This window comes from Hyla sarda, chromosome 8 (genome assembly GCF_029499605.1).
Source record: "Hyla sarda isolate aHylSar1 chromosome 8, aHylSar1.hap1, whole genome shotgun sequence".
Lineage (NCBI taxonomy): Eukaryota > Metazoa > Chordata > Amphibia > Anura > Hylidae > Hyla > Hyla sarda.
In genome coordinates this window covers 20,975,096-20,996,434 of record NC_079196.1, presented here as the reverse complement: position 1 = coordinate 20,996,434, position 21,339 = coordinate 20,975,096, and the positions used below count along the sequence as shown (strand labels likewise).

Below are 21,339 nucleotides of genomic sequence, written 5' to 3'. Positions count from 1 at the left end.
GCTGCACTGTCATGGCCGTCGGGGATGCGATTCGCACAGCGGGACGCGCCCGCTCGCGAATCGCATCCCGGGTCACTTACCCGTCCCGGTCCCCTGCTGTCATGTGCTGGCGCGCGCGGCTCCGCTCTCTAGGGCGCGCGCGCGCCAGCTCTCTGAGACTTAAAGGGTCAGTGCACCAATGATTGGTGCCTGGCCCAATTAGCTTAATTGGCGCCCACCTGCTCCCAGACTATATCTGCTCACTGCCCCTGCACTCCCTTGCCGGATCTTGTTGCCTTGTGCCAGTGAAAGCGTTTAGTGTGTCCAAAGCCTGTGTTACCTGAACTTCTGCTATCCATCTTGACTAAGAACCTTGCCGCCTGCCCCGACCTTCTGCTACGTCTGACCTTGCCTCTGCCTAGTCCTTCTGTCCCACGCCTTCTCAGCAGTCAGCGAGGTTGAGCCGTTGCTAGTGGATACGACCTGGTTGCTACTGCCGCAGCAAGACCATCCCGCTTTGCGGCGGGCTCTGGTGAACACCAGTAGCCTCTTAGAACCGGTCCACTAGCACGGTCCACGCCAATCCCTCGCTGACACAGAGGATCCACTACCTGGAAGCCGAATCGTGACAGTAGATCCGGCCATGGATCCCGCTGAGGTGCCGCTGCCAAGTCTCGCTGACCTTACCACGGTGGTCGCTCAGCAATCGCAGCAAATTGCCCAACAAGGACAGCAGCTGTCGCAGTTGACCGCCACGTTACAGCAACTTCTGCCTCTGCTACAGCAGCAACCATCTCCTCCGCCAGCTCCTGCACCTCCTCCGCAGCGCGTGGCCGCTCCTAGCCTCCGCTTGTCCCTGCCGGACAAATTTGATGGGGACTCCAGACTCTGCCGTGGATTTTTGTCTCAGTGTTCCCTGCATATGGAGATGTTGTCGGACTTGTTTCCTACAGAACGGTCTAAGGTGGCGTTCGTAGTGAGCCTTCTTTCAGGAAAGGCCTTGTCTTGGGCCACACCGCTCTGGGACCGCAATGATCCTGCCACAGCCACAGTCCAGTCCTTCTTCGCTGAAGTCCGGAGTGTCTTCGAGGAACCAGCCCGAGCTTCTTCTGCCGAGACTGCCCTGCTGAACCTGGTCCAGGGTAATTCTTCAGTGGGCGAGTACGCCATCCAATTTCGTACTCTTGCTTCTGAATTATCATGGAATAATGAGGCTCTCTGCGCGACCTTTAAAAAAGGCCTATCCAGTCGCATCAAGGATGTGCTGGCCGCACGAGAGATTCCTGCCAACCTGCAAGAACTTATCCATTTGGCCACCCGCATTGACATGCGTTTTTCTGAGAGACATCAGGAGCTCCGCCAGGAAAAAGACTTAGATCTCTGGGCACCTCTCCCACAGCATCCTTTGCAGTCTACGCCTGGGCCTCCCGCCGAGGAGGCCATGCAAGTGGATCGGTCTCGCCTGACCCAGGAAGAGAGGAATCGCCGTAGGGAAGAAAATCTCTGTCTGTACTGTGCCAGTACCGAGCATTTCTTGGTGGATTGCCCTATCCGTCCTCCACGTCTGGGAAACGCACGCACGCACCCAGCTCACGTGGGTGTGGCGTCTCTTGGTTCTAAGTCTGCTTCTCCACGTCTCACGGTGCCCGTGCGGATTTCTCCTTCAGCCAACTCCTCCCTCTCAGCCGTGGCCTGCTTGGACTCTGGTGCCTCTGGGAATTTTATTTTGGAGTCGTTTGTGAATAAATTCCGCATCCCGGTGACCCGTCTCGTCAAGCCGCTCTACATTTCCGCGGTCAATGGAGTCAGACTGGATTGCACCGTGCGTTACCGCACAGAACCCCTCCTGATGTGTATTGGACCCCACCACGAAAGGATTGAGCTATTCGTTCTTCCCAACTGTACCTCTGAGGTCCTCCTCGGTCTGCCATGGCTCCGGCTTCATTCTCCCACCCTTGATTGGACCACCGGGGAGATCAAGAACTGGGACTCTGCCTGCCATAGGAAGTGCCTCTCCCCCCCTCCCAGTCCCGTCAGGCAAGCCCCAGTGCCTCCTCATGGCCCCCGTCCTGGTGTCACACTGCCCCGTGCCAGGCTTCGCCCTCTGCCCTCCCTCCCCATTCCCACTTCTGCTGTACTGCCTGCCGTTGAGGAAACCCTCCATTCTTTCCCGGTGTCCTCATCCCAGGGGAGGCAGGGTCCCCGCTCCTCCCTGGAGCGCTCACGGCGTCTCTCTCCCCGCAGCGCCCCGGTCAGTCCCGCTGACCGGGAGCGCTGCACTGTCATGGCCGTCGGGGATGCGATTCGCACATCGGGACGCGCCCGCTCGCGAATCGCATCCCAGGTCACTTACCCGTCCCGGTCCCCTGCTGTCATGTGCTGGCGCGCGCGGCTCCGCTCTCTAGGGCGCGCGCGCGCCAGCTCTCTGAGACTTAAAGGGCCAGTGCACCAATGATTGGTGCCTGGCCCAATTAGCTTAATTGGCTCCCACCTGCTCCCAGACTATATCTGCTCACTGCCCCTGCACTCCCTTGCCGGATCTTGTTGCCTTGTGCCAGTGAAAGCGTTTAGTGTGTCCAAAGCCTGTGTTACCTGAACTTCTGCTATCCATCTTGACTACGAACCTTGCCGCCTGCCCCGACCTTCTGCTACGTCTGACCTTGCCTCTGCCTAGTCCTTCTGTCCCACGCCTTCTCAGCAGTCAGCGAGGTTGAGCCGTTGCTAGTGGATACGACCTGGTTGCTACTGCCGCAGCAAGACCATCCCGCTTTGCGGCGGGCTCTGGTGAACACCAGTAGCCTCTTAGAACCGGTCCACTAGCACGGTCCACGCCAATCCCTCGCTGACACAGAGGATCCACTACCTGGAAGCCGAATCGTGACAATCCTGCTCCCCTATATCTCTATAGTACACCCTCAGAAGAGAGGATCCTGCTCCTCTATATCTCTATAGTACACCCTCAGAAGAGAGGATCCTGCTCCTATATATCTCTATAGTACACCCTCAGAAGAGAGGATACTGCTCCACTATATCTATATAGTATACCCTCTGAAGAGAGGATCCTGCTCCTCTATATCTCTATAGTGCACCCTCAGAAGAGAGGATCCTGCTCCCCTATATCTCTATAGTACACCCTCAGAAGAGAGGATCCTGCTCCTCTGTATATCTATAGTACACCCTCAGAAGAGAGGATCTGCTCTTCTATATCTCTATAGTATACCCCCAGAAGAGAGGATCTGCTCCTCTATATCTCTATAGTACACCCTCAGAAGAGAGGACACTGCTCCTCTATATCTCTATAGTACACCCTTAGAAGAGAGGATCATAGTCCTCTATATCTCTATAGTACACCCTCAGAAGAGGGGATCCTGCTCCTCTATATCTCTATAGTACACCGTCAGAAGAGAGGATCCTGCCCCTCTATATCTCTATAGTACACCCTCAGAAGAGAGGATCCTGCCCCTCTATATCTCTATAGTATACCCTCAGAAGAGAGGATCCCGCTCCTCTATATCTCTATAGTACACCCTCAGAAAAAAGGATCCTGCTCCTCTGTATCTCTATAGTACACCCTCAGAAAAGAGGATCCTGCTCCTCTATATCTCTATAGTACACCCTCAGAAGAGAGGATCCTGCTCCCCTATATTTCTATAGTACACCCTCAGAAGAAAGGATCCTGCTCCTCTATATCTCTATAGTACACCCTCAGAAGAGGATCCTGCTCCTCTATATCTCTATAGTACACCCTCAGAAGAGAGGATCCTGCTCCCCTATATCTCTATAGTATACCCTCAGAAGAAAGGATCCTGCTCCTCTATATCTCTATAGTACACCCACAGAAGAGAGGACCCTGCTCCTCTATATCTCTATAGTACACCCTCAGAAGAGAGGATCCTGCTCCCCTATATCTCTAAAGTACACCCTCAGAAGAGAGGATCCTGCTCCTCTATATCTCTATAGTACACCCTCAGAAGAGAGGATCCTGCTCCTCTATATCTCTATAGTACAACCTCAGAAGAGAGGATCCTGCTCCCCTATATCTCTATAGTACACCCTCAGAAGAGAGGATCCTGCTCCCCTATATCTCTATAGTACACCCTCAGAAGAGAGGATCCTGCTCCCCTATATCTCTAAAGTACACCCTCAGAAGAGAGGATCCTGCTCCTCTATATCTCTATAGTACACCCTCAGAAGAGAGGATCCTGCTCCTCTATATCTCTATAGTACAACCTCAGAAGAGAGGATCCTGCTCCCCTATATCTCTATAGTACACCCTCAGAAGAGAGGATCCTGCTCCCCTATATCTCTATAGTACACCCTCAGAAGAGAGGATCCTGCTCCCCTATATCTCTATAGTATACCCTCAGAAGAGAAGATCCTGCTCCCCTATATCTCTATAGTACACCCTCAGAAGAGAGGATCCTGCTCCTCTATATCTCTATAGTACACCCTCAGAAGAGAGGATCCTGCTCCTCTATATCTCTATAGTACACCCTCAGAAGAGAGTATCCTGCTCCTCTATATCTCTATAGTACACCATCAGAAGAGAGGATCCTGCTCCCCTATATCTCTATAGTACACCCTCAGAAGAGAGGATCCTGCTCCCCTATATCTCTATAGTACACCCTCAGAAGAGAGGATCCTGCTCCTCTATATCTCTATAGTACACCCTCAGAAGAGAGGATCCTGCTCCTCTATATCTCTATAGTATACCCTCAGAAGAGAGGATCCTGCTCCCCTTTATCTCTATAGTACACCCTCAGAAGAGAGGATCCTGCTCCCCTATATCTCTATAGTACACCCTCAGAAGAGAGGATCCTGCTCCTATATATCTCTATAGTATACCCTCAGAAGAGAGGATCCTGCTTCTCTATATCTCTATAGTACACCCTCAGAAGAGAGGATCCTGCTCCTCTATATCTCTATAGTACACCCTCAGAAGAGAGGATCCTGCTCCCCTATATCTCTATAGTACACCCTCAGAAGAGAGGATCCTGCTCCTCTATATCTCTATAGTACACCCTCAGAAGAGAGGATCCTGCTCCCCTATATTTCTATAGTACACCCTCAGAAGAGAGGATCCTGCTCCTCTATATCTCTATAGTATACCCTCAGAAGAGAGGATTCTGCTCCCCTATATCTCTATAGTACACCCTCAGAAGAGAGGATCCTGCTCCTCTATATCTCTACTGTACACCCTCAGAAGAAAGGATCCTGCTCCTCTATATCTCTATAGTACACCCTCAGAAGAGAGGATCCTGCTCCTCTATATCTCTATAGTACACCCTCAGAAGAGAGGATCCTGATCCCTATATCTCTATAGTACACCCTCAGAAGAAAGGATCCTGCTCCTCTATATCTCTATAGTACACCCACAGAAGAGAGGACCCTGCTCCTCTATATCTCTATAGTACACCCTCAGAAGAGAGGATCCTGCTCTCCTATATCTCTAAAGTACACCCTCAGAAGAGAGGATCCTGCTCCCCTATATCTCTATAGTACACCCTCAGAAGAGAGGATCCTGCTCCTCTATATCTCTATAGTACACCCTCAGAAGAGAGGATCCTGCTCCCCTATATCTCTAAAGTACACCCTCAGAAGAGAGGATCCTGCTTCCCTATATCTCTATAGTACACCCTCAGAAGAGAGGATCCTGCTCCTCTATATCTCTATAGTACACCCTCAGAAGAGAGGATCCTGCTCCTCTATATCTCTACTGTACACCCTCAGAAGAGAGGATCCTGCACCCCTATATCTCTATAGTACACCCTCAGAAGAGAGGATCCTGCTCCTCTATATCTCTATAGTACACCCTCAGAAGAGAGGATCCTGCTCCTCTATATCTCTATAGTACACCCTCAGAAGAGAGGATCCTGCTCCTCTATATCTCTATAGTACACCATCAGAAGAGAGGATCCTGCTCCCCTATATCTCTATAGTACACCCTTTAGAAGAGAGGATCCTGCTCCTCTATATCTCTACTGTACACCCTCAGAAGAGAGGATTCTGCTCCTCTATATCTCTATAGTACACCCTCAGAAGAGAGGATCCTGCTCCCCTATATCTCCATAGTACACCCTCAGAAGAGAGGATCCTGCTCCTCTATATCTCTATAGTACACCCTCAGAAGAGATGATCCTGCTCCTCTATATCTCTATAGTACACCTTCAGAAGAGAGGATCCTGCTCCCCTATATCTCTATAGTACACCCTCAGAAGAGAGGATCCTGCTCCCCTATATCTCTATAGTACACCCTCAGAAGAGAGGATCCTGCTCCTCTATATCTCTATAGTACACCCTCAGAAGAGAGGATTCTGCTCCTCTATATCTCTATAGTATACCATCAGAAGAGAGGATCCTGCTCCCCTATATCTCTATAGTACACCCTCAGAAGAGAGGATCCTGCTCCCCTATATCTCTATAGTACACCCTCAGAAGAGAGGATCCTGCTTCTCTATATCTCTATAGTACACCCTCAGAAGAGAGGCTCCTGCTCCTCTATATCTCTATAGTACACCCTCAGAAGAGAGGATCCTGCTTCTCTATATCTCTATAGTACACCCTCAGAAGAGAGTATCCTGCTCCCCTATATTTCTATAGTACACCCTCAGAAGAGAGGATCCTGCTCCTCTATATCTCTATAGTACACCCTCAGAAGAGAGGATCCTGCTCCTCTATATCTCTACTGTACACCCTCAGAAGAAAGGATCCTGCTCCTCTATATCTCTATAGTACACCCTCAGAAGAAAGGATCCTGCTCCTCTATATCTCTATAGTACACCCACAGAAGAGAGGACCCTGCTCCTCTATATCTCTATAGTACACCCTCAGAAGAGAGGATCCTGCTCCCCTATATCTCTAAAGTACACCCTCAGAAGAGAGGATCCTGCTCCCCTATATCTCTATAGTACACCCTCAGAAGAGAGGATCCTGCTCCTCTATATCTCTATAGTACAACCTCAGAAGAGAGGATCCTGCTCCCCTATATCTCTATAGTACACCCTCAGAAGAGAGGATCCTGCTTCCCTATATCTCTATAGTACACCCTCAGAAGAGAGGATCCTGCTCCTCTATATCTCTATAGTACACCCTCAGAAGAGAGGATCCTGCTCCTCTATATCTCTACTGTACACCCTCAGAAGAGAGGATCCTGCACCCCTATATCTCTATAGTACACCCTCAGAAGAGAGGATCCTGCTCCTCTATATCTCTATAGTACACCCTCAGAAGAGAGGATCCTGCTCCTCTATATCTCTATAGTACACCCTCAGAAGAGAGGATCCTGCTCCTCTATATCTCTATAGTACACCATCAGAAGAGAGGATCCTGCTCCCCTATATCTCTATAGTACACCCTTTAGAAGAGAGGATCCTGCTCCTCTATATCTCTACTGTACACCCTCAGAAGAGAGGATTCTGCTCCTCTATATCTCTATAGTACACCCTCAGAAGAGAGGATCCTGCTCCCCTATATCTCCATAGTACACCCTCAGAAGAGAGGATCCTGCTCCTCTATATCTCTATAGTACACCCTCAGAAGAGATGATCCTGCTCCTCTATATCTCTATAGTACACCTTCAGAAGAGAGGATCCTGCTCCCCTATATCTCTATAGTACACCCTCAGAAGAGAGGATCCTGCTCCCCTATATCTCTATAGTACACCCTCAGAAGAGAGGATCCTGCTCCTCTATATCTCTATAGTACACCCTCAGAAGAGAGGATTCTGCTCCTCTATATCTCTATAGTATACCATCAGAAGAGAGGATCCTGCTCCCCTATATCTCTATAGTACACCCTCAGAAGAGAGGATCCTGCTCCCCTATATCTCTATAGTACACCCTCAGAAGAGAGGATCCTGCTTCTCTATATCTCTATAGTACACCCTCAGAAGAGAGGCTCCTGCTCCTCTATATCTCTATAGTACACCCTCAGAAGAGAGGATCCTGCTTCTCTATATCTCTATAGTACACCCTCAGAAGAGAGTATCCTGCTCCCCTATATTTCTATAGTACACCCTCAGAAGAGAGGATCCTGCTCCTCTATATCTCTATAGTACACCCTCAGAAGAGAGGATCCTGCTCCTCTATATCTCTACTGTACACCCTCAGAAGAAAGGATCCTGCTCCTCTATATCTCTATAGTACACCCTCAGAAGAAAGGATCCTGCTCCTCTATATCTCTATAGTACACCCACAGAAGAGAGGACCCTGCTCCTCTATATCTCTATAGTACACCCTCAGAAGAGAGGATCCTGCTCCCCTATATCTCTAAAGTACACCCTCAGAAGAGAGGATCCTGCTCCCCTATATCTCTATAGTACACCCTCAGAAGAGAGGATCCTGCTCCTCTATATCTCTATAGTACAACCTCAGAAGAGAGGATCCTGCTCCCCTATATCTCTAAAGTACACCCTCAGAAGAGAGGATCCTGCTCCTCTATATCTCTATAGTACACCCCCAGAAGAGAGGATCCTGCTCCTCTATATCTCTATAGTACACCCTCAGTAGAGAGGATCCTGCTCCTCTATATCCCTATAGTGCACCCTCAGAAGAGAGGATCCTGCTCCCCTATATCTCTATAGTACACCCTCAGAAGAGAGGATCCTGCTCCTCTATATCTCTACTGTACACCCTCAGAAGAGAGGATCCTGCTCCTCTATATCTCTATAGTATACCCTCAGAAGAGAGGATCTTGCTCCTCTATATCTCTATAGTACACCCTCAGAAGAGAGGATCCTGCTCCTCTATATCTCTACTGAACACCCTCAGAAGAGAGGATCCTGCACCCCTATATCTCTATAGTACACCCTCAGAAGAGAGGATCCTGCTCCTCTATATCTCTATAGTACACCCTCAGAAGAGAGGATCCTGGTCCTCTATATCTCTATAGTACACCCTCAGAAGAGAGGATCCTGCTCCTCTATATCTCTATAGTACACCATCAGAAGAGAGGATCCTGCTCCCCTATATCTCTATAGTACACCCTCAGAAGAGAGGATCCTGCTCCCCTATATCTCTATAGTACACCCTCAGAAGAGAGGATCCTGCTCCCCTATATCTCTATAGTACACCCTCAGAAGAGAGGATCCTGCTCCTCTATATCTCTATAGTACACCCTCAGAAGAGAGGATCCTGCTCCTCTATATCTCTATAGTATACCCTCAGAAGAGAGGATCCTGCTCCCCTATATCTCTATAGTACACCCTCAGAAGAGAGAATCCTGCTCCTCTATAACTCTATAGTACACCCTAAGAAGAGAGGATCCTGCCCCTCTATAATTCTATAGTACACCCTATGAAGAGAGGATCCTGCCCCTCTATATCTCTATAGTGCATCCTCAGAAGAGAGGATCCTGCTCCTCTATATCTCTATAGTACACCCTCAGAAGAGGGAATCCAGCTCCCCTATATCTCTATAGTATACCCTCAGAAGAGAGGATCCTGCTCCTCTATATCTCTATAGTATACCTTCAGAAGAGAGGATCTTGCTCCTCTATATCTCTATAGTACACCCTCAGAAGAGAGGATCCTGCTCCCCTATATCTCTATAGTATACCCTCAGAAGAGAGGATCCTGCTCCCCTATATCTCTATAGTATACCCTCAGAAGAGAGGATCCTGCACCTCTATTTTTCTTTAGTACACCCTCAGAAGAGAGGATCCTGCTCCTCTATATCCCCCCAAAGCATGGTGGACATTATAGAGCAATACCGAGCAGTGTCAGCTGTGAATCCAACTAAGATATAATGCTACAGCTTTCAGTATTGTGACAATGTTCACATCATTGCTAATTGTCAGGCTCTTTCTGGGCCATCCCTGCAGCCCACTGGTGGCACTAGTGCATAGCAGAGTCTACAGAGACTTAGATAAAATCATAATTCATTGTAAGCATGGAGCATGAAATTCCTGAACGGTTCCCCCTAAGGTTCAGGTTTTCCTGTGGCACATACTGATGCAGTAGTTCTCTTCTCCACTGTGTATTAACAATAGCCAAGTTCATTTACTAAGTGCATTGTTAAAGGACAACTGTAGTGGTACAGTTTTATATATGCCGAGGCCTCAAAAATAAACAACATAAACTCATACATACCTTCCTACGAGCCCCCGTTGGTCCGGCACAGGCCTCACAGTCCGGCAGTGCTGACGTCATTCCACTTCCTGGGGACGGGGACGCCGCAGAGCCGTCTGCGTATCACCGGCCGTAGCGATGTCCCGACCCGGCTGGTGATAGGCTGAGCCGACTGTCATGTAAGAAGCCGGCCAGAGCTCCTTACAGGACAGTGGGCTCAGCCTATCACCAGCCGGGGCTGAACATCGCTACGGCCGGTGATACGCAGACGGCTCTGCGGCGTCCCCGTCCCCAGGAAGTGGAATGACGTCAGCACTGCCGTACTGTGAGGCCTGCGCCGGACCAACGGGGGCTCGTAGGAAGGTATGTATGAGTTTATTTTGTTAATTTTTGAGGCCCGGGCATATATAAAACTGTACCACTACAGTTGTCCTTTAAATGTCCAGAATTTATTGTGTAAATGACCCGGAATCCGCGGCCATTTAAGGAAACATTCCCGATAAGCGTTTTTTCATGGACTTTCTATTGTATAACAAGTCTAAATCAGGAGACAAGGGGGATTATTTTGGCTCCCAGAATGTGCAAATACATTTCCTTTGGACAACACGGTTCTGCATTGCAGCTTGGAGAGAATGACATTTCGCACATCCGCCATCCCCAGTGGTCTTACCGCGCTTCGGGTGTCATATTTCTCAGTATAATTCATAGTCAGGGCTGCTTGTATTGCAGCTTTCAGCGTTGGAATAAAACAACACGGCCAAATTCTTTACTGCAGAGTCCAAAGTGGGCACCTTCTGCACGTCTTGGCAATGGCTGACATCAGCTATTCCATATAAAAAACAACCCGCGCTGCTCCTCAGCTGCACTTTAATATTGCACAGATCAGCTCTGGCTAATAAGATGTCGCCTTATAGCAGCGTGCAGCCGTGGTAGTTATTGCCAGTCTCCGAAAAAATATGAAAAAAGCCGTCACCGCAAACAAGTCCTACACATGCAAATATAAAAAGCTGCTTGTTTTTTCCTTTTTATTTTATTCGATTTTTTTTTATTGCTTGTGACAGGATTGAATTATTCCCAAGGACATCGTCAGCGTTGTCAGAATGCGGTGCTGCGCCTGGCCAAGGAGATACAGGGAAAGTCTCCATAGCAACAGCTGGGACTGTACGAAAAATGTTCTGCAACTCTTCAGCGGGGGTCCCCAAAATCAACAATCGGGGTAGAAATTATACACAGTGTATGTTAAAGGGGTATTGTAGCTTTTAATACACAGGATGGTGATAGGTTTCTGATTAAAGGGGATCCTACCTGTGGGACCCTCTGCAATCTCCATAATGGGGCCCAACTCTTCCTGCTGAGTGCTCCAGTGCTGTCCCTCCGGGCTGTCACTGCCATGATGAGTACGATGATGAGGTGGTGGCCGGAGTGCTCAGTGGAAAGAGTTGGGCCCTGTTGTGGAGATTGCAGGGGTTCCTAGAGGTTGGACCCACCCGTGATCAGATACTTTTCCCTATTCTGTTAAAGAGTACCTGTCACCAAACTATCTATCCTAAACTAACTCAGATTATATTCCCTAACTACTCCTAACACTCTTCCTGCCTTAAAAACAAAAATATCCGAGCTTTAAAAAGCTGTGTATCATACCTTCCCCCTTTGCTCACATTGTGTGATCTACCGGCAGGAAAAAGTGGCCGTTCCCCAGCAGGCGTGACATCCCTGAAGCCTGTGAGAGCTGTGTCCCGCCATGTCCCGCCATGTCCCGCACGCACTTCCTGAGTTTGGTCTCCTGCCAGGCTGGGAGGAGACCAAACTAACTAACTTGCGAAGAGAACAGAACAGAGCCACCTAGTGGCCATTTTTTTCAATCACATTAAAAACATATAAAGGTTTAGAATCGCAACAGCAAGTAAATAGCAAAGTGTCTTGTAATTACATAAATTATAATAAGTTTTGTTGGTGACAGGTACTCCTTAAAAAGCTGGAATACCCCTTTAATATACACTGTGTGAAATTTCTGTGCCATGTCGATGATTTTGGCGACCCCTGCTGTAGAGGTGTGGGACATGTTTTTGCTTTGGAGGCTTTTCCTTTCTGTATCTTCTAGGCCGGTGTAGCACCACATTCTGACAATGCTGAAGATGTTCTCTGCAATAAATTATTCATCATGTAGATAGAGCACATGTTTTTCAAAGCTAGAATACCTCTTTAAAGGACATTTCCTCTATGAAGACAATGACAATGACAGAAATGATTTCCCCAAGGTACTTGTCATACATATCTGCCAGGTTTTAGGAAGCGGATATCTTATCCAGGGAAAGCTTGGTGAGTTATGGAAAATCAATCATAGTGTGAAATCCCTAGCAAATCATAGCTGCTGAGAAACTTTTGGTAAACTCCCTTTCTGGCCAGTCTAGGTTTTCAGTGTTTGTTCCAAAATCAGCACAGGTGCTGAAGACAGCTGGTTACTGGGCTTTCAAGCAAGGTCTTACTCAGTCTGCAGGCTGGAATGAATCCGAACCTCTGATGGAAGTTGGAGACCTAAAACACATTTTACTTGTATGAATAGCACATTTTGATAAGTATTTTGTTGGGTGACTGGTAGTAAGCCACCTGTATAGATAAGGAAGGTCTATGTGAGTTAGTACTTTGAAAATAATTATTTACTTTATATCTTCAGCCTGAATGTTAAAGCTTTATTTGTTGACAATCTGAAAAGACCAGGTAATAATTCATATAAAGGGGTTGTACAAATGTTTTAAAAGAACTAAAAAAAAAACCTCAGGGACAATTAGGGACCACCGGAGCATTAGCAATTGAGCTGCTATAACTCCCGGGGTTGTCCAGTCTTTTATTTTCTACAAATTTATACCAACATCCCATTAAACTATAGAACCCTTTATGTACTGCCATGCAACATATAGGTGAGGAATAGTACATAACACTGGTGATGAAAGGTTTTTGAAACACATCGCCATGGAAACAAAGGGAGTTCCTGCCATTGAGGTAGATCTAGGATCACATCAGCTCCATGGAGATGATACATCTGGAGATATCATGGACAATTCAATTAAAATACATCATGGTGTATTATAAACTAATACAGACAAGAGACCAGGCCTCATAAACTAATACAGAGCACAAAATAGACTCCCGTAAACTAATACAGAGCACAGAATAGACTCCCGTAAACTAATACAGAGCACAGAATAGACTCCCGTAAACTAATACAGAGCACAGAATAGACTCCCGTAAACTAATACAGAGCACATACCAAACCCTCAAAGCAAACACAGACCATACTCCATATATAAACATAAATCATAGACCAAACACCATGTAGGTAAAAACTCTGAACAAATACAAACCCCCAGAAATCCTAAACTAATAAATCCTAATAAAGACCCCAGATCAGACTCCCTAAATAAACAGACCCCAGACCAGGCCCTCTAGAAAATATAGACTTCAAATCCTCCCTAATCTAGACTCCATACTAATTTCCCCTTAATAGGAAACCCTTTACCGGACCCCCTTAATACACCAAACTGACTAAACCACATTAATAAAGACGCAAAAACCAGACTCCCTTAAATCCAGAACTCTCTTATTACCGACCCTGGACCAGATCAGATGCTCTACACTTCTTTAATCCAGACCCCAGACCAGAACCCCTTTAATTCACATGACCTTTATAATGATGTCTAGACAAAATCTGCTTTCTACAGACCCCAGAGCAGACTACTCTTTCTACAGACCCCAGATCAGACCTCCCCTGGCCATATATGTAGATTGTGACCTCACAGAGAAGTGCGGGAACCGGGAGAGGTGAGTATATTATCCTCTTAAGGACCAGACCAATTTTATTTTAGCATTTTCGTTTTTTCCTCCTCGCCTTCTAAAACCATAACTCTCTTATATTTCCATCCACAGACCCATATGAGGGCTTGTTTTTTGCATCACCAATTTTACTTTGTAATGACATCACTTATTTTACCATAAAATGTACGGCGCAACCAAACAAATATTATTTATGTGGGAAAATTGAAAAGAAAACCGCAATTTAGCAAATTTTGGAAGGTTTTGTTTTCATGGTGTACACTTTACGGTAAAAATGACATGTTTTCTTTATTCTGTGGGTCAATACGATTAAAATGATTTCCGTGATATACCGTATTTTTCATCCTATAGGACGCACCGGCGTATAAGACGCACCCTATTTTTAGGTGCAAAATCTAAAAAATTTAAGATTTTTAACCCAATAGTGGTCTTCAACCTGCGGACCTCCAGATGTTGCAAAATTACAACTCCCAGCATGCCCGGACAGCCGTTGGCTGTCCGGGCATGCTGGGAGTTGTAGTTTTGCAACATCTGGAGGTCCGCAGATTGAAGACCACTGCAGGAGGAGGTAATACTCACGTGTCCCCACTGCTCCGGACCCATCACCGCTGCCCTGGATGTCCCCGACTCTCCGGAACGTTTCTGCTGCCGGCCGGGTATCCTTGCTCTCCGTCGCCGCCATCACGTTGTTACGCACGCCGACGTGATGACGAGGAAGGAGAGCGCCGGCCATACAGGGGATCCCTGAACGGAGAAGACACCGAGGAGGCAGGTAAGGTGCCTCCCGGTGTCCTGTAAGCACTAACCCGGCTATTCAGTCGGGCTGTTCGGGACCGCCACGGTGAAATCGCGGCGGTCCCGAACAGCCCGACTGAACAGCCGGGTTAGTGTCACTTTCCCTTCAGACGCGGCGGTCAGCTTTGATCGCCGCGTCTGAAGGGTTAATACAGGGCATCACCGCAATCGGTGATGTCCTGTATTAGCCGCGGGTCCCGGCCGTTGATGGCCGCAGGGACCGCCGCGATAGGGGGTGTATTCGCTGTATAAGACGCACCGACTTTTTCCCCCCAGTTTTGGGGAAGAAAAAGTGCGTCTTATACGGCGAAAAATACGGTATGTTTTCTGTAATTGTACCTCTTCAAAAAAATCTCAAACCATTTTAACAAAGTTAGTATGTTTGAAATTGCCCTATTTTTACCACCTATAACTTCCTAATTTTTCCGTATATGGTGCGGTATGAGGGCTCATTTTTTTGCGTTGTTATCTTTAGTTTTTATTGGTACCACTTTTGTTTAGGTTTTACTTTTTATTATTATTATTTTAATAGTCCATAGGGGACTATTTATAGCAATCATTTGATTGCTAATACTGATCAGTGCTATGTATAGGACATAGCACTGATCAGTATTATCGATCATCTTCTGCTCTGGTCTGCTCCATCTCAGACCAGAGCAGAAGACCCCGGGAGACGTCCGGAGGCAGGTGAGGGGACCTCCGTCCTCCATTATGGATGGACAGCGCTGCAGGCGATCCGATCATCCAGTCTTGACGGAGCGTAAATGTACATCATGGTGTGTTAAGTACCACGGCACCATGACGTACATTTACGTTCATTGTCGTTAAGGGGTTATAAAAGACGCGGTTGAAGATTACGTACTTATATATTTAGATGCTTTCTTTTGTCTTGTTTAGCGCTGCCCTGCTGTCAGACATGTGACCTAAAAGCAACATTTTGCCCAACCTGTATATTGTTGTGTATTGTGCAAATTTTGGAGTTTCCCTTTAAAACAGATCTTGATGTAATGAGGGCACTCCACAGTATTTACAATATGATGACCAATAACTTAGTGTTGTCTCCACTTCTCCTCAGAGCCTGCGTGATCCTGGGTGTGATATTCCTGCTGTCAGCGCTCTGCATCGTGGTAAAAGCCATCCATGACCTTTCTATCCGAGTGCTCCCAGAAGTTGTAAGTATCGGAAAAGAACCTCCCACATCTTGTCTTTTGGCACTGCCGTCGACTTGAAACTTGAAAAACAAAAGATCACCTATCACCTAAAACTGTGGTCTCCAAACTATGGCCCATCAGTTGTTGCAAAATTACAACTCCCGGCCTGTCCGGACAGCCAAGCCGGGGAGGAGGTGTAGATGTATAACTATTATGTATCCTGATCCTATAGAGATAGCAGCAGTATACAGATAGAGCTGGGAACGGAGGGATATAACTACTATATATCCTGATCCCATAGAGCTAGCAGCAGCAATATACAGGTGGAGCTGGAGGAGAGGTGTATAACTACTATATATCCTGATCCCATAGAGATAGCAGCAGTATACAGATAGAGCTGGAGGGGAGGTGTATAACGAATATATATGCTGATCCCATAGAGATAGCAGTAGTATACAGATAGAGCTGGAGGTGAGGTGTATAACTACTATATATACTGATCCCAGAGATACAGCATCACTATACAGATAGAGCTGGAGGGGAGGTGTATATCTACTATATATACTGATCACATAGAGATAGCAGCAGTATACAGATAGAGCTGGAGGGGAGGTGTATAACTACTATATATACTGACCCCAGAGATACAGCAGCACTATACAGATAGAGCTGGAGGGGAGGTGTATAACTACTATATATACTGATCCCATAGCGATAGCAGTAGTATACAGATAGAGCTGGAGGGGAGGTGTATAACTACTATATATACTGATCTCAGAGATACAGCAGCACTATACAGATAGAGCTGGAGGGGAGGTGTATAACTACTATATGTACTGATCCCATAGCGATAGCAGAAGTATACAGATAGAGCTGGAGCTGAGGTGTAGAACTACTATATATATACTGATCCCATAGCGATAGCAGCAGTATACAGATAGAGCTGGAGGGGAGGTGTATAACTACTATATGTCCTGATTTCATAGAGGTAGCAGCAGTTTACAGATAGAGCTGGAGGGGAGGTGTATAACTACTGTATATCCTGATCTCATAGAGATAGGAGCAGCAGTATACAGATAGAGCTGGGAGGGAGGGTGTCTGAAAGCTAGCAGGAGCGACCTGAAAGGTTATGATGTCATCCAGTAGTTAATAAGGAAGTCATCTGACCGAGGACTCACCCCTCCCTCCGATACATTAAACATTGGGATTTTCTGTGGGTCAGGCTGGTGATCACATGGCTAATTTACAGTAATGAGATGGTGGAATGCTGCTGTGCTGGAATGAAACAGATGGCCCTGTAGGACTTGTGATGTTGAGTGTGAATGATATGAGCAAAATGATCAAAAAACTTGGAGTGGTTCTGTAGGTAAATGTGCAAAGTCACAAAGAATTGTGTCTACTGCTGTGTAGCGCCATTTGTGGAAGAAACTAACCATCTGTTTCCAGTTGTTGAAAAACTACAGTTTCCAGCATGCACAGACAGCCAAATGCTTTATTGTTTCCCTTTGTTTTATAACGTGTACAGGAATGTTAGTATAGCATGTGGTATGATGTATAGTGTAGGACAGAGTTTCCCATCCAGTGTGCCTTCACCTATTGCAAAACTACAACTCCCAGCATGCACAGACAGCCAAATGCTTTATTGTTTCCCTTTGTTTTATAATGTGTACAGGAATGTTAGTGTAGCATGTGGTGCGATGTATAGTGTAGGGCAGAGTTTCCCATCCAGTGCGCCTTCACCTATTGCAAGACTACAACTCCCAGCATGCACAGACAGCCAAATGCTTTATTGTTTCCCTTTGTTTTATAATGTGTACAGGAATGTTAGTGTAGCATGTGGTATGATGTATAGTGTAGGACAGAGTTTCCCATCCAGTGTGCTTTCACCTATTGCAAAACTACAACTCCCAGCATGCACAAACAGCCAAATGCTTTATTGTTTCCCTTTGTTTTATAATGTGTACAGGAATGTTGGTGTAGCATGTGGTATGATGTATAGTGTAGGGCAGAGTTTCCCATCCAGTGTGCTTTCACCTATTGCAAAACTACAACTCCCAGCATGCACAAACAGCCAAATGCTTTATTGTTTCCCTTTGTTTTATAATGTGTACAGGAATGTTAGTGTAGCATGTGGTATGATGTATAGTGTAGGGCAGAGTTTCCCATCTAGTGTGCCTTGACCTATTGCAAAACTACAACTCCCAGAATGCCCGGACAGCCTTTGGCTGTCCGGGCATGCTGGGAGTTGTAGTTTTGCAGCAGCTGGAGGCACACTGGTTGGGAAACACTGATGCGGAGCATGGTGACTGCATTAGTCCTATAGATACTGATGGTCATCATCCGGACATAGAATGTATGTGTTTCATCATCGGCGCCCCTCACTTTCGCCGCATCCTCCGCTCCGTCACTGTCATCTGACTGCGCCGAGATGATTACATTACGGCTAATTGGGAAAATTATGGCGATATGAAGGGAACATTAAGGAGGAGGCAGGATATATGATGTCAATTTAGGGAAATGAGGTTAATCGCATTTCTGGGGCTCGGAGGCAGAGGAGGATATTAGGGCTTTAATCTGAAACAGACATAAATGCGGACGGAGGTGTTCAGAAGAAATCCCACAGAAATGTCCTCATCTGGTACAGCAGTGTTATCCCAACCAGGGTCCCTCCATCTGTTGTAAAACCACAACTCCCAGCATGCACTCTGTAGTTCTCTTGCTGCGGAGGTATTCTGTGTAATGCTTCATCTTTCCTGTGGTGGCGCTGTAGGGAAATGAAAAAAACTACAGATAATCATCAGGGTCCCAGCAGAAGGACAATGAGGGACATTTATAAATCCTGTCCAGAGGAAAAGTTGCTGAGTTGCCCATAGCAACCAATCAGATCACTACTTTCATTTCTGAACAGGTCTCTGAAAAATGAAAGAAGCGATCTGATTGGTTGCTATGGGCAACTCAGCAACTTTTCCTCGGGACAGGATTTATAAATCTCCCCCAATGTCTACAGATTATTGTCAAGGGAACCTGGAGCACGTAGGGATTGTGCAAAGAGGAGGACTCCTATTACCTAGAAATGATAGATGATAGATAGATAGATAGATAGATAGATAGATAGATAGATAGATAGATATGAGAGATAGAGAGTGAGAGAGATAACATATCTAGATATGAGAAAGATAGATAGATAGATATGAGATAGATAGATATGAGATAGATAGATATGAGATAGATAGATAGATATGAGATAGATATGAGATAGATAGATATGAGATAGATAGATAGATATGAGATAGATAGATATGAGATAGATAGATAGATAGATAGATATAGATAGATATGAGATAGATAGATATGAGATAGATAGATAGATATGAGATAGATAGATATGAGATAGATAGATAGATATGAGATAGATAGATAGATAGATAGATAGATAGATAGATAGATATGAGATAGATAGATATGAGATAGATAGATAGATAGATATGAGACAGATAGATATGAGATAGATAGATAGGAGATAGATATGAGATAGATAGAAAGATATGAGATAGATAGATAGATAGATAGATATGAGAGATAGAGAGTGAGAGAGATAACATATCTAGATATGAGAAAGATAGATAGATAGATATGAGATAGATAGATATGAGATAGATAGATATGAGATAGATAGATAGATATGAGATAGATAGATATGAGATAGATAGATAGATAGACATGAGATAGATAGATATGAGATAGATAGATATGAGATAGATAGATAGATATGAGATAGATAGATATGAGATAGATAGATAGATAGATAGATATAGATAGATATGAGATAGATAGATATGAGATAGATAGATAGATATGAGATAGATAGATATGAGATAGATAGATAGATATGAGATAGATAGATAGATAGATAGATATAGATAGATATGAGATAGATAGATATGAGATAGATAGATAGATAGATAGATATGAGACAGATAGATATGAGATAGATAGATAGGAGATAGATATGAGATAGATAGAAAGATATGAGATAGATAGATAGATAGATAGATAGATAGATAGATAGATAGATAGATAGATATGAGATAGATAGATAGATAGATATGAGATAGATATGATATAGATAGATAGATATGAGATAGATAGATATAAGATAGATATGAGAGAGAGAGAGATAGATATGAGAGAGAGATAGATATGAGACAGATAGATAGAAAGATATGAGATAGATAGATAGATAGATATGAGATAGATAGATAGATAGATAGATATGAGAGATAGATAGATATGAGATAGATAGATATGAGATAGATAGATAGATATGAGATAGATAGATATGAGATAGATAGATAGATAGATAGATAGATAGATAGACATGAGATAGATAGATATGAGATAGATAGATATGAGATAGATAGATAGATATGAGACAGATAGATAGATATGAGATAGATAGATATGAGAGATAGATAGATATGAGATAGGTAGATAGATAGATATGAGATAGATAGATATGAGAGATAGATAGATATGAGATAGATAGATATGAGATAGATAGATAGATAGATAGATATGAGATAGATAGATAGATAGATAGATAGATATACATGAGATGGATAGATATGAGATAGATAGATATGAGATAGATAGATAGATATGAGACAGATAGATATGAGACAGATAGATTTGAGATAATCCTTGAGATATTGATACATATCTGAATTACATTTCTAAAACAAGATCTCAGTCTATGTAGGGGTAAATACAATAAAGAACCCCCCCCCCCCTCCCCCCTCATATTCTTGTATATTTCTCGGCCTCACATTGCTGACTCTGCCGCCTTCCGTCTCCCAAGGGACTTTATTCCCATTCATTTCCAATCATTTGTGAGCCTAATGTGATGTTTCTGCAGTGCCCCCTGCTGGTGAGCAGACAGTAGTGCCTCTGCCACTCTTCCTGGCTTTGTCTTGGTGCAGGGAGGATATAGTTAACACCTTTGCCCCTGTATTATTTTAGCCTGTAGCTCCCCTGGGACATGAAGCTCTTTAGCAGTGCGGCCTCCTCAGGTGTCCTCAGTGGGTGATTGTTTATATGGAGGAGCCCCGCACTGATAATACGGAGGCCACAAGGCCATGTGATGGGGCCTATGATACCGGGAGAGAAGGTCACAGTCAATGACAGTGTAACATTGATCATGGACCAATATTAGGTCAGTCTGGGAAATTTCCACTGAATTAGGAAAACACAGGATTCCACGGAGTCACAGCGTTATATCTAAAGAGTCCTATAAATAATAATAAAAAGAATTTATATATTTCAAAGCAGTGTGCGATAATTAATCCGTGTCCTGATATAAACTCTGCCCCGATGTTTGACATCCTTTATGTCAGTGGTCTCCAAACTGTGAACCTCCAGATGCTGCAAAACCTCAACTCCCAGCATGCCCGGACAGCAGTTGGTTCCATACAAAATTGGAAAAAAAAAAACATGCCATTTTGTAACTTTTGGAAACTT

The 21,339-nt window shown here is 45.3% G+C and overlaps 1 protein-coding gene across 1 annotated transcript in view; it reads left to right on the top strand.

Moving 5' to 3' along the window:
• TMEM163 (transmembrane protein 163) overlaps window positions 1–21,339 on the top strand; it is a 174,997-nt gene that overhangs the window by 117,239 nt on the left and 36,419 nt on the right. The window contains exon 5 of the mRNA XM_056533239.1: window positions 15,747–15,843. Coding sequence (XP_056389214.1) covers window positions 15,747–15,843 — 97 coding nt within the window. The remainder of the gene's footprint in view (window positions 1–15,746; window positions 15,844–21,339) is intronic.